This window comes from Gallus gallus, chromosome 23 (genome assembly GCF_016699485.2).
Source record: "Gallus gallus isolate bGalGal1 chromosome 23, bGalGal1.mat.broiler.GRCg7b, whole genome shotgun sequence".
NCBI classification, from domain to species: Eukaryota; Metazoa; Chordata; class Aves; order Galliformes; family Phasianidae; genus Gallus; species Gallus gallus.
In genome coordinates, this window is record NC_052554.1 from 3,988,813 (window position 1) to 4,000,835 (window position 12,023).

The 12,023-nt window shown below is 53.1% G+C and overlaps 1 protein-coding gene across 1 annotated transcript in view; it reads left to right on the forward strand.

Moving 5' to 3' along the window:
- EPHA10 (EPH receptor A10) overlaps nt 1-4,874 on the forward strand; it is a 33,969-nt gene extending 29,095 nt beyond the window's left edge. Inside the window, exon 17 of the mRNA XM_425778.8 lies at nt 231-4,874. Within this exon, the coding sequence (XP_425778.3) occupies nt 231-345 (115 nt within the window). The 3' untranslated portion in view covers nt 346-4,874. The remainder of the gene's footprint in view (nt 1-230) is intronic.
- Nucleotides 4,875-12,023: the final 7,149 nt, after the last annotated feature.

Consider the following 12,023-nt stretch of genomic DNA (forward strand, 5'->3'; position numbering starts at 1 on the left):
GCCTCCAGGTCCAGCAGCTACATTGGGAACTGTCACATGCCGTGGGCTTGTGTCACCCCCAGGCTCCTTGCCAAGGTCCGTACTGTTCAGCTGAGACAGTGCATGGGGGGCTTTCTTACTCCTGCATGTAGCCTAGTGGTGTGAAATCCATACTGCTGATTGATGGAGAGCAGCCAGCACAGGAGGCTGAGGTTAGGGTTGTTCTCCTGAACGAGGGGTGTATTTTGCAGAGACGTCCTGAGCCTGGGGATCACTCAGGCGGAGCACCAGAAGACCATCCTGAGTGGCATCCAGACCCTGCGGGCCCAGGTGATCCAGATGCATGGCCGGGGCGTGCAGGTGTGACGTGGAGCACAGCCCAACGGAGCAGAAGGAGATGCTGGCCCATGTTGGACCAAATCTCAGAAGCCTTCCAGTTTTGGGTGGGATGTGGGATCTGATGGACTGCTGCCAGACGTGTCGTTCCACGTGGTAGGAGGGCAGGGCGTGCCATCCCCCGTGCTGGGGAAGCTGTGTGCCCAGGCACCAGGCACAGTGTGCTTGGGTGGCTGTGGTTCTCCCCATCACTGCTCTGTCAGTTGAGTCAAACTGTAATGACACCGTTTCACGTGGTAACCAGGCTAACAGGGTGGATGGCCATCTCTGCGCTGTCTTCATACAGAGCTGACAGCATTTTCCTATCTAGGATCCTACTGGTGAAATCCATGGGTATAGTTATACAGGCTGACATCTTCTACCAACCCCACCAGGAGCTTTCCTTGCTTTTATTTTTAGAGGCTCACGCCCAGCTTCAGGAAGGTGACTTTGCCCATCTGGCACGCTGGAAGGAAGCTCTGTCCCAGCCACGTCCCTTCCGCTCAGAGTCACCTTGCTGAATCCTGACACCACTGTCAGTGAATGGAAACAAACGTTCCCTGCCCAAGTGCAGTGCTGAGTGTTTGGAAGGTGCTCTTGACAAGACAGTTTCAGAGGGGGAAATGGAAGGCTTTGATGAAGAGAGCCACAAGCAAGAGAGGGCAAGCAGAGAAGCCTTGGGTCGCCCCGTTGGTGCTTTCAGCCTTTGCTGCCTTCTGTGCAGGTCCCGGTCCATCATTTCCCTGCGTGGGATGGAATTACAGGGCAGAGCAGCAGTGGGCAGGAACCCGCTGCCCTTGTAGGGCTTATGCTAAAGCAGCTGGTGGTCCTTTAGCCCCTTTTAGTCCCTTTTTTAGTCCCTTGCTGGCAGTGGGGGAGCGAGATGGCACCAGGAGACCCAGGAGGGCAGTGGGAGCGAGGTGTGCCCACGGTGCCAAGCTGTTCCTTGCAGGTAGGAGACACCTTTAGGAGTCTGAACAAGTGGAGGGATCTGATCACCCCCAGCACTAACACCGACCCCGTGAGGTCTGCCAATAGCCTCACTTGCTTTGCAGTCTCAGTGCTGTACTATGGCTCAGGGCAGCGGTACAGAAACAACCACTGGGAAAGAGGACGGGTACAGCTGGATGCGGTACCCATCCTGCAGATAGAAGCAGAGCATTGCTGCGTGGCTGAGGGATGGAGCCAGGGGTGCTGCTGGGTGCCAGGTGGGCACACAGCACTCTGTTTTGTAGCAGCTCTGCATGGCGTGCCTCGTGCACTGGCATTTCTGCTGCAGGCCCGATCTGTGACAGAAGGCATAAATAGCATCTTGCTTAACAATAAGAGGTTTCTTTTGAAGTTAGTTAATTAAATGGGTCTTTGTAGCCTCGTACGGAGCTTTGTAGGCCTTTTATTATCATCTGTACGTACTGCGAGTGAATTATTAATGATGAAAGACAAAGATTTACAAACGGAATGAGTGCTGTGGAAGGTGTTCACGGTGCAATTGGAAATCTGTATGCATAGGGTTCAGATCTTCTGCAGTTAACCTGCACTGAGGGGGTGCATCTAAAAGGCAGTGAGGTGCAGGGCTCTGACACAGCCTGCTTGCAGGGCTGGCGTGGCACCCACCTGCCCAGAATGGGGTCAACATCTGTCGTGGTCCCACAGCCTTCACGGTTGCTTTAAGGATCCAGCAAAGCCCCATTCCTGATGGGTTCCTTCAAACCAGCACAGTGCTGTGCCCTCAGAGCCCTCTGGCTTGGCTGCTCAGACCGGGGCTGTGAGTGCTCAGGACTGCATTTAACTTTCTTCAGCTATTTCAATGTGATTGCATTGGAGATCGGAGCTCTTTGGCTGAACACCAACAAGTCAAGAAGGTGCTGGCTGAGTATGCTCTTTTTTCTGCCTCGTCTTGCCATTTGCAGGCAGAGCTGCATTGAGCTGCCACCAGCTCTCAGTGCTCTCCTCCTGCAGTTTGGACAGCATTCCCGAACGCCATTTGGTCACTTCTTTTTGTTGACAGAATTAATTTGCCTTTAGGTTTTGCTGTTGTTGGGTCTATGGCCAGCATCCTGCCGTGTCACACCCAGCAGAGTAATAATTGTGAACCGAAACCTTCATTTGGTAGAAATGCCAGATCCCAAGGATCAAGTGCAATTTGTATGCTCGTTATGTTTACATTTTATCTATAGAGAAAGTATATTAAGAGTTCTCTGGGCAGGGAGCTGAACCAACGTGATCTCTGATCCCGCATCTCCCTCTCCTGTCCCTCCTGTGTGGAGGGGTGGCTGCAGGGTGATGTGGTGCCATGGGGGGCACCGTGGTGTCTGCAAGACTGCTGGCCATGAGCACGCAGAAGGCTTTATCTGGGGGTCTGTGATGTGCAGGAAGGTTGGGATGATCTTAGTGGTCTTTTTGACCCTTAATGGTGGTGTGATTCTATGAAGGTGCTCTTCTATGAGCACCTGATTCTATGAGGGCTCTGAGCATCTCAAGTGCAATGGTGAGGAAGTGAAGCTAGCAAAAAGGAATGGAACTGTGGCAATGGGAACAGCAAACAGCAACTGGGGAAATCACTGGGGAGGTGCCCCAGTTGCTGTAACACCCATCTGACCCACTGGGGGAGGCTGAGGAGCTGCAGGCTGAAGCCTCTGCCTGCAGCTGTGCATGGAGTCCCTGGGTGCTCACATCTGATGGCAGCTCCTTGGTGCAGCTGGGTGCTCCTGCATGAGTGTTCCCATGGCTGTGCAATGACAGTGCAGGTCCCTGTGTGCCTGGTGGACGAGGTCAGGTGTAGGGATGCGTGCACAGCTGCACAGAAGTGCCTGAGAGCAATGAATTCTTGGCAAAAAGTGGATGAGAGAGTGAAGTTCCCTTTCTGACAGATTAAATGTTATTCCTTGGGAATGCTCCCGGGTTTTATTTGTCATTTAAGAAGCTACAACCAAAGGCAGTGCTGACAAAAGCGACAGACCTGGCGAGCTCCAATGTGCTGACTGCATTCCCTGCAGAGGCAGAGGGGGATGTTGGGGTGAGGAAGGGGAAGTCCTTGTCCTCGTCCTTCCCCAGCAGTGAGTTCACAAAGCCCCTTCATCCACACGGCTGAGTGCTTGCATGCTGGCTCTGTGCTGGAGTACTCCAATTAAAAATGAGACCATTTTTCAACCACTTCTTGAGCATTTCCCCCTGCAGAATCCGGGCTCCTGTGCTGCATTCTCTAGCTGTTCCCCAAAGAAATTCTGTGTTTAATTACTTTCCTGACTTCCTGTGGTTGAGGGATGTGCTTCAGAGCTGCTTCTCCCTGACAGCATCATTCTGTGGCCAGGGCAGGAGCAAGGCATGCTTGCCATCCTTGTCCCTCCTTCGTGCCATGGGAGCGTGCTTCATGGCTCACAGGTGGCACCAGCACACACCTGTGTCTGAGCTCTCTCAGCCCTGAAGATAATCAGTTGAGCAGATTAAGTTATAAATTGTTGCTACGATTTTAGAATTAACTCGTGCCCTCTCCGCACCTCCTCTTTGGGGAAGTATTCAATGCCTTATAATTAAATCAATTAGCAATGCTGTTGTGCAGCTGCTCAACCAAGGGAGATGCCTCAGGAGGAGATGCTCTCAGCCCATCCATACAACGTGGGCAGAGCTGCCCAAACACGTTGTGCTGGTGCTCAGGAGGGCACGGGGCAGAGCTCAGCCCACCTGCACCATGAGCACCAGGTTGACTGGGTTGGAGAAGGGTGAGGGAGCAGCACTTGGTGACCTGCCTGAGCTGACGGGGTGGTTTGGGTTTGCATCTTTAGGTTTCTGCTGAACTCATGCAGGAGATCACCAGGGTTGGTGACCCCCAGGCATCCCTGGACCCCCATCCCACCCCAAGCAGCATCAGCCCCACATGCACACGCAGCCCCTGGGTTCTTGTTCCCTTCCTTGTTCCCAGCACACTCTGTTCTCACGCAGCCTCCTGTTGCTGCTCTGTTCCCTGTATTCCTAAGGAGGATGTCTCCACTAGATGTTCCTCTTGGCCAGGGAGAAGAGGCGCAGCACAGCCTCTCCTTGGGAGTTCTCTGAACATCATGGAGAAATTCCTCTCTGCAAATCCTCCCCTCCTGCACTGAGCCCTGCATTCCCCATGGGTAGAAGGGCAGCTCCCAGCAGTGCTCCTCTCTGGGGCAGTTTCCTGCAGCCAGGAGTCGAGGCAGAGTCAGTGCAGATCACGTTGGTTCACCTCCAGCTGCTTTTTGATAGTCATTAACCACGTGTTATATACTGTAAATATATACTTGAGAAGTCAATATATATTTTTATAAGCTTGAAACAAATGTAATATAAGCTCATAAGGGACACTGTGTACATTCAATGTTTGAGCTATAGTCAGACATCTCCAGGGAATCACTGTTGATTTGGAATAATAATAATAATAATAGATGGTAATAAAGATCTATTGACATTTTTGTTAATTTTGTATTTATTGAACTATGTTTGAAGATTGCAATAATGAGATGCCTAAATACCGAAGTAAAAACAACACTAATTCTGTCCTGGCTTGTCTCTGTGGGTTATTTCAGGTATCCTGATGGAAAATGCAGTGCCAGGTGCAAGGTCACGCAGAGCTTAAGCAGTAGCCAGGTGTAAAATGATGCCCTGCTTTATTAAGGAGCAAGTGAGCTCCTGCTCCTTCTGCAGAGGGTGCAGCAGTGCAGTGGTGCTTTCTTGCTTCTGCTCTTTCCTTAAGGGGAAAAATAATGTTTAACGAGTGCAGCCGGTGTGCTTTGAGGAGGGAGAGGCCATAGGGCTGGCAGGGCTCCCCCCACCCCAGGTGCTCACATGGAGCAAAGGGGAAGCACCGCCAAGTTCATGCACTCAAGGCATGCACTAAATTGTTTAATTAGGGAAAGGCAAGCAGCGAATGGCCAGCGTGTTAAATGCAAACACTGCACAAATAGCAATATTAAGAAATAATTCAGTGCGTCTAATTCAGCAGTTCCCATTCCTTCTCTTTTTCTTAGGCTGCTTAATGCCAAGGAGTGCATACAAAGCCTCGTTGCAGCGCGCTGACAGCAGTGACAGCTGCTCCGAAAAGGGAACTGAATGGGTGCTTAAACCGGGTGAAGTCTATTTGCCTTCTGTCGATCAATTAATTCAGCCAATCTTCACTAGGAGCCCGGCCAGGGCTATATTGGCACTATAAAGAAATAATTAGAGCTCTGAAGCGGGGCTATGAAGAGCGGATCGCAGCGCAGCCATCAGAGGTGCTTTTTGCTCAGGCTTTACCTGCAGTGCTGCCTCCTGGGGCTCTGTGTGTTGTTTTCCCCTTTTTTGGGTGACTTTCCTGGTAGGGATGGGGTTTGGGTGCCATAGTGCTGCTGGGGTGGGGCTGGGATGCTTCCAGCATGGGGTAGGGATGTGCAGTAGGGCCAGGGGACTCCATCACCCCCTGGGCACCCCCAGTGCCAGGTCCATGCTTTCTCTACGAGGGAGGCAGATTTGGGGGCTCATTGGGTTACATATTTGCACTGCGTGGTGTCAGCATGTCCTGCTCTGAGCTGGAAGCTCTGTCTGCATGACTTATTGCTCCCTGCTTTACGCCTTCCCTGCTGCAGTGATGGATTGCACGGGCTGACATTGAAGCTTCTGCTCTTTTCTTCCTCCCCCATCCTCTGCTGGTGGAGCTGAGTGGGCTGAATATTTTCTGCACAACAGACCCAAGCAAACGTCTCATGATCTAATCCCAGTCCTCGGAGGTTTGAGGGGGAGTTTCCAGCCTGGGCTGCAGCTGTGCATGTGTCTGTGTATCCAGCAGTGCATGTATCAGCTTCCGACACACGCGGTGTCTTTGAGGAAGCTCTGGAAAACATCTGGAAAATCATGTCCCAGCTCTCCAAGGACAGCAGCGTCTGTCACCTTGCTGTTTGCCTTTGTGTCCTGCCTCCCTTTGGACCACCATCGCCTTCTGCTCCCCTCTGAGGTCTGTGGGTGGGCAGGAGGCAAAGCAGCCTTAGAAAGAGGCCGGGGAGGGCAGGGGAGAGTCATGCCTAGGGAACATTCGAAAAGATCTGGCTCCGGAGGGAGAGTTCCATTTAAATATGAACGACTGCTAATTATCAGGAAGAACCGGTGCCATCTATCATCATAATCAGTGATCTGCCACGTGAAGTGTCTCAGGAACGGATGCAGCATCCCTCCTTGTGTTAATCTCCCTCTGTTCCCCCACCTCTGCCCTCTCCGGTGCCGTGGCACAGCTGGGGCTGCTGTGTGCCATGGCTGGAGCCTGGGCTCTGCAAACAGGGGAGCAGCTCTGGGCATTGGCTGCACACGGGGTGCATATCCCACAGCTCTGGGGTTTGCCTTTAGCGGGAGCTCCGTGTGCCCACCTCCTCCCTGCGGCACTTTCAGCTGCTGTGCTCTATTCTGCTAATTGCAAACGTAGAAATCGCATTGTTAATGTATTAACCTCACAGTCGGTGGAGTCATGTTAAGCGAGTCTAAGAGAGAGCTGTTAAGAGTTCTGTTCAGCTGTTCAGGACTTGGTTTAGCATCAGCCCCAGCCTTTTCCTCCCTGTTTCCCAGCAAGACCTGCTTACACTACACTGACTGAAGCCATGGGATGGGGCGCAGTGGTTGAGCCGCCCAGCACAGAGCAGAGCCTGCAGGGACCCGCAGCTTCTATCCCTCATGCTGGGGCTGGGACAGGGACACAGCAAAGGGACAGAGAAGGGATGTGACCCCATGGGGACAGCGGTGCCACCCTGCTGAGCCACAGCAGGAGCTGGCCATGCATCCCAGTGCTGTGCCATCAGCCTGTCAGTGCTGGCGCTGAACCATCTGCCCAGCTGCGCGAGACGCCTGGAAGGCACAGGAGCCATTTAATTACACAATTATAAATGTGTTTGGCCTTTTTATCTCGCTGAGGTTGACAAGCACCTTCAGCATCAGACAAAGCAGAGCCGTTATCACTCAGTGCAGGGGCTGCAGTCCCACGGCTGATGGGCACGAACAAAAGCAGCAGAACGGGGTCAGGGGGTGCAGCTCCATCCCTGGGCTCTGCTGCATGGCTGCACCTCGGGGATCAGCGCTGGCCCTTTGCCTGCCTTGCTCTTTGCTGCATTCCAGCTATCTGCCACACAATGAGCCCTGACAACAGGAGCCCATGGGATGCCAGCAGTCGTGCCCCCCAGCGTGGCCTTTCAGCTCGGTGCAGTGTTTGGAAGCACAGCACACGTGCGGTGGGGACACATCTCCTCCTCCAGCTGCTTGCTGCAAGCTGGGGACACACATCAGGTGGCAAAGGGAGAAAGAAGAGGCACAAAACGTGGGGTAAGGAGGGCTCGGTTGTTGTTCCTGTTGTTCATGTGGCAATGAAACGCCATCACAGTGGGTGCCGCCGGGTGCTCTGCATGGGCTCGGGGATGTCTGCAGTATCTTTACAGCAGCTCCCTATGCCAGCAGCGGTGCCACAGCACCACTGACTCTCAGCACAACACGCACTGTGCAGAGGCTGTTGTGCTGCTGCAGCGGGCAGGCAGCCCTGGCACTGCTCAGACACAGACGTCCTCTGGGGGCAAGGGATCAACTGGGACCAGGAGGGGCACCAGTGCTGGCACCTCCTGGGACAGCCCAGGGAGTTCCTGTTTCAAACCGATCTGCAAAAGCACTGAGCCATCCTGGAGGGACCCAGTGGGGGCATGCATGTGCGTATCACACCAAATCAAATGTTCATTAGCTGAGGGAAACTGCACGAAGAAGTGGAGGGAATTGGCGACAGCTGAGCAAACGCATTCATTAGCGACGCTTCCACCCGAGGCTTGCGGGTGCAGCTAAGCACGGATGGTCATTAAGTCACACTTAGCAAATGGTCAATTTAACATTTCCCCCCAGACATGGAGCTCTGCAAGGAGAGCCCCCTCCCCCCCCCGTGGCATCGCTCCCCCCAGCCCTGGCAGCAGGGAGTGAGCTGCTGTCGCTGCACAGCAGGATGGAGCACAGCTCGCTGCTTTATGTGCAGGCATAAACATCTCCATTAACTTGCACAGTATTTAAATTCCATAATGGAGCTGAAATAAAGCAGCAGCATCTTATCCCCTCTAGAGCCCTAGATCATCTGTTACAAAGACCTGCTTCTGAGAAGCCTTGCACATTTGTGTAGGGATTTAGAACTGTGCAATTCAGGTTGTTCTGTGAGCATGTTCTCTGTAATGAGGTCTGTTCTGGTTGATGCTCTCCCTGGGGGAATGCTGTGTCTGTGGGCTGGGTGCTCAGGGCAGTGCTGGGGCATCGCTGGGGCTGTTGCATTTGCTGATGCAAGAAGCAAAGCTCAGCAAGGTCTTGTAAGGACCAGATGAGCAGCAGAGGAAGGGCAGGATGAAACCAACCCAATGCCATGATGCACGGTGTGAGCATCTCCCCAGGGCACTGCTAGCCTGCAACAAAGCAAATGTGCAGCCAGGTGCCGGGGCAGAGCCCTGGGAACACACACTGAGACACGGCAGCCACAGGAATGGAATTCAGCTGTGAGGGGTTTATGCTGTTAAATATTTTTAAGTGAATTCTATTAAGCAACAGGAGAGGAAGAGATGAATAGGGCAATGAAAATGCTTTTTGTGAGATGTAGGTGCTCTGGGGTGATGGCAATTGGCGTGCTGGATAAATAGCAGTTTGTGACTGTAAATAGGAGCTCCCTGGGTGAGTGGTATGTAAATGGGCGATGCTGTGTGTCTGTGGGGAGGAGCAGACCCAGGGACTCACACTGCTTCTGCTGTGGCTGCTTCTGGGCAAAGTCAAATGAAGTGAAGATGTAGCGCAGCTTTGCGGGAGAAACAGCACCGTGGTTATTCCCTCTCCATCATTTCATAGCCAGGGATCCTGATGCAATCGTTCTGGCTTTGCTCTCTTCGGTCATGCACGACTCCTTGCATGTTGCTCCCCAGTGCTGTGCAGGGCGGCTCCGTACGGTCCTCCCATTGGTTCATCCTGCAGGGAATGTGCGTGGCGGGGAGCGCAGCACCGCAGCCCGGGGTGGTGTGGCACAATGAATCAAGCTCCCAAAAATACAACCTGGGCCTCGAAATAAACTCGTGGCTGTCAATTAAAACTCTTGCCAAGGGATCGTGATTTGATGCGAGTTACAGAAGTGGGCTTTTTTAATTACTATTTATAACGGGGGTAGGAGTCTGGAGAGGAAGGTGTCTCTATCTAAGTGCGTGATAGCAGTACAACAGGAAAACCCACATCCTTGACACAGCTCCAATATAGCAGAGGGAGAGAGAGTGAAACACAACCGGTGTTGAATAATAAGGGAAAGGAACGTTTCCTCCCTTCCCATTTATTGCAACATGCAGGGTGGTGGCAGCAGCACTCCCTGTGCCTCCGCAGGCACTGAGCATCGTCCACTGCAGCCCCAGAGCAGCAGGGAGCAGGCAGGGCTAGGGTTAGGGTGCAGGCAGGAAGCAGGCAGGGTGCTGGGTGGTGGGATTTGGGGGTGGCAGCAGAAGGCCCTTCTGCAGTCTGCTCCTGCACAAAGCCCGGAATCCTGTTGTAGAAGTGCTGCAAAGCTTGGCAGTCTCCGCTCCTGCTTTCTGCCCATTTTCTTCTGCCCAGAGCACGGCGCAGGCGATGAGAAAAGGAGAAAGGTGGAAACTGAAGTAACGTGGGGCAGGACCGGCAGTACATGGAAGACATCCCATAAGTCAAGTCAAGGTGCAGGCATGCAGCCAGCTCCCGCTCAGCAACCTGGGGAGCTCGGGGAGGGTTTCTTTTATTTCATTTTGTTAGAAGTATTTTAGTCAAGAGATGTGAATTACTGAGCTGCTTACATTGGCCCGACTGCAATGGGAAGGTGAACTGTCACAGCCCCCACTCAGAGCCCGGGTTGGCGGAGGGGTGCAGCATCACTGTGGCTGTGGGGCACTGCTGGGCCCTGCTGGCAGCAGACACCGTGGGAGAGGCTGCAGCAGATGCAGGGTGGATTTACACCGGCATGGAGACGGACAGTGAGATGGATGGGCTCACATCAAAACGTTGTAAGGGTTCCCCCGTCAGCGAGGAGCCGAGGCTGAAAGGAAATCGGTGACAGACAGTCTGGGAGCCTAAAATACAAAGCACAACAAGAAGTCGATGCTACTGATGGTGGAACTGAAATGCAGCTTGGTGCAGGGATGTCTGCACTGGGAGATGGCCGTGCGCTCCTCTCTGCTTTGGTACTTAAGGAGGGATCCTGCAGGCAGAGCTGGGAAACAAATGGATGCTTCGATGGAAGGGTTGAGATGGGGAGAGAGGGGGAGGAGGGGAGCAGAGTGGTGGGGAGCCCTGCCCACAGCCCCTCCTCACCTGGTGCACTGTCCCCAGCCCAGGGCAGGCATCACCGGAGGGGAATGGGGCAGAGCGGCGGTGCCTCGGGCTCCGTTATTGATTTGAGGAATGCTTCAAACAGATCATTTATTTTCATTAGACTTCTGCCGACGTCCTCATATCAGTGTCCCCTACGTAGGTCGACATCTGTCCTCAGGAATGCTTTAATTGCATTTTCTTCGCTTTACGCAGCTCTTAGCTAATGCATTCTGGCTTCATTAGATTAGACACCTATTGTCCCAAGGATGTTGTCATGTTTTCAAATGGCTTCAATCAGCACCTCCCAGGCACTGGCTATTTCAGGAGATAATAAAACTGAAACCTCATTCAACCTGGGTGAGTAATGGAGGTGCGTTTCCCACCCCCATCCCGCCTGGCTTTAAATTCGACGGGCTGACATCCCCCTGGATACCGACAGAACGCAATTAAGTCTCTTGTCTTGCAGGCATCGTCTGCGTGGTTACACACTGCTTGGGAGGAAGAGCTCTGCAACATTAACTTGGTTTCTAATGATCGTGTCATAGTGAACACCGCAGCGAGATTAAATGAAAGACCTGGAAGAGTCAAGAGCAAAACTCAACCCTTCAGATGAAGGGCTGCAGGTCGGTGCTGCTCACCGGGGCAGGAGCTCCTACCAAAGGGTCTGCAGGACAGCCCTGGCTGCAGGAACCCAGTGGGAAACCTCCATGGGCAACTGCAGGGATGGCACAGAGCTGTGCTGGGGCTGCCAGACCCGCTCAGCTGTTGGTGAAGGAGCGACACGTTAACTGTTGGAACCTCTCACAACTCGTGATGTACTATAAAAAGTTGCCATTTATGTATTAACGAAGGTGGAAGTGAACTGCAGGTATGGCGTGAGTTTTGCACAGCAGCCCTCAGTGGGGATTGGGCACAAATCTCACCAAGAGGGGCATGGCACAAATTCAGCCAGGAGTGCCTAAGGCGAAGTCACAGTGCTCTTTGTACAGCAATAGCTGCTCTTCCCATTGTCTGCTGTGCAGCAGCTAAATCCCATCATACCTTACTGTTATCTCGGCAATGAGCCGCCCATGTGATGCTCCTGTTTTGTATGTTGGGTTCTCCAAACCCTTCTGGTGATGTACACACACACACACGTCTACACCGGAGCTTTCTGCTGGGGAATGACCCACCTGGGCAGCACGCAGGGTTGGGGCACTGCATCCAGCAGCAGGGCTGGGCTCCATTCCTCAGCACCTCTAGCGTAGCCCTCCCTATACAGAAGCCTCCTTCCCCAAAGGGAACAATGCTCACAACACCTCACATCTGCTTTGCTCAGCCGCAGAACATTCCAAGATTCAGGATGGGAACAGCGGGACGCTGAG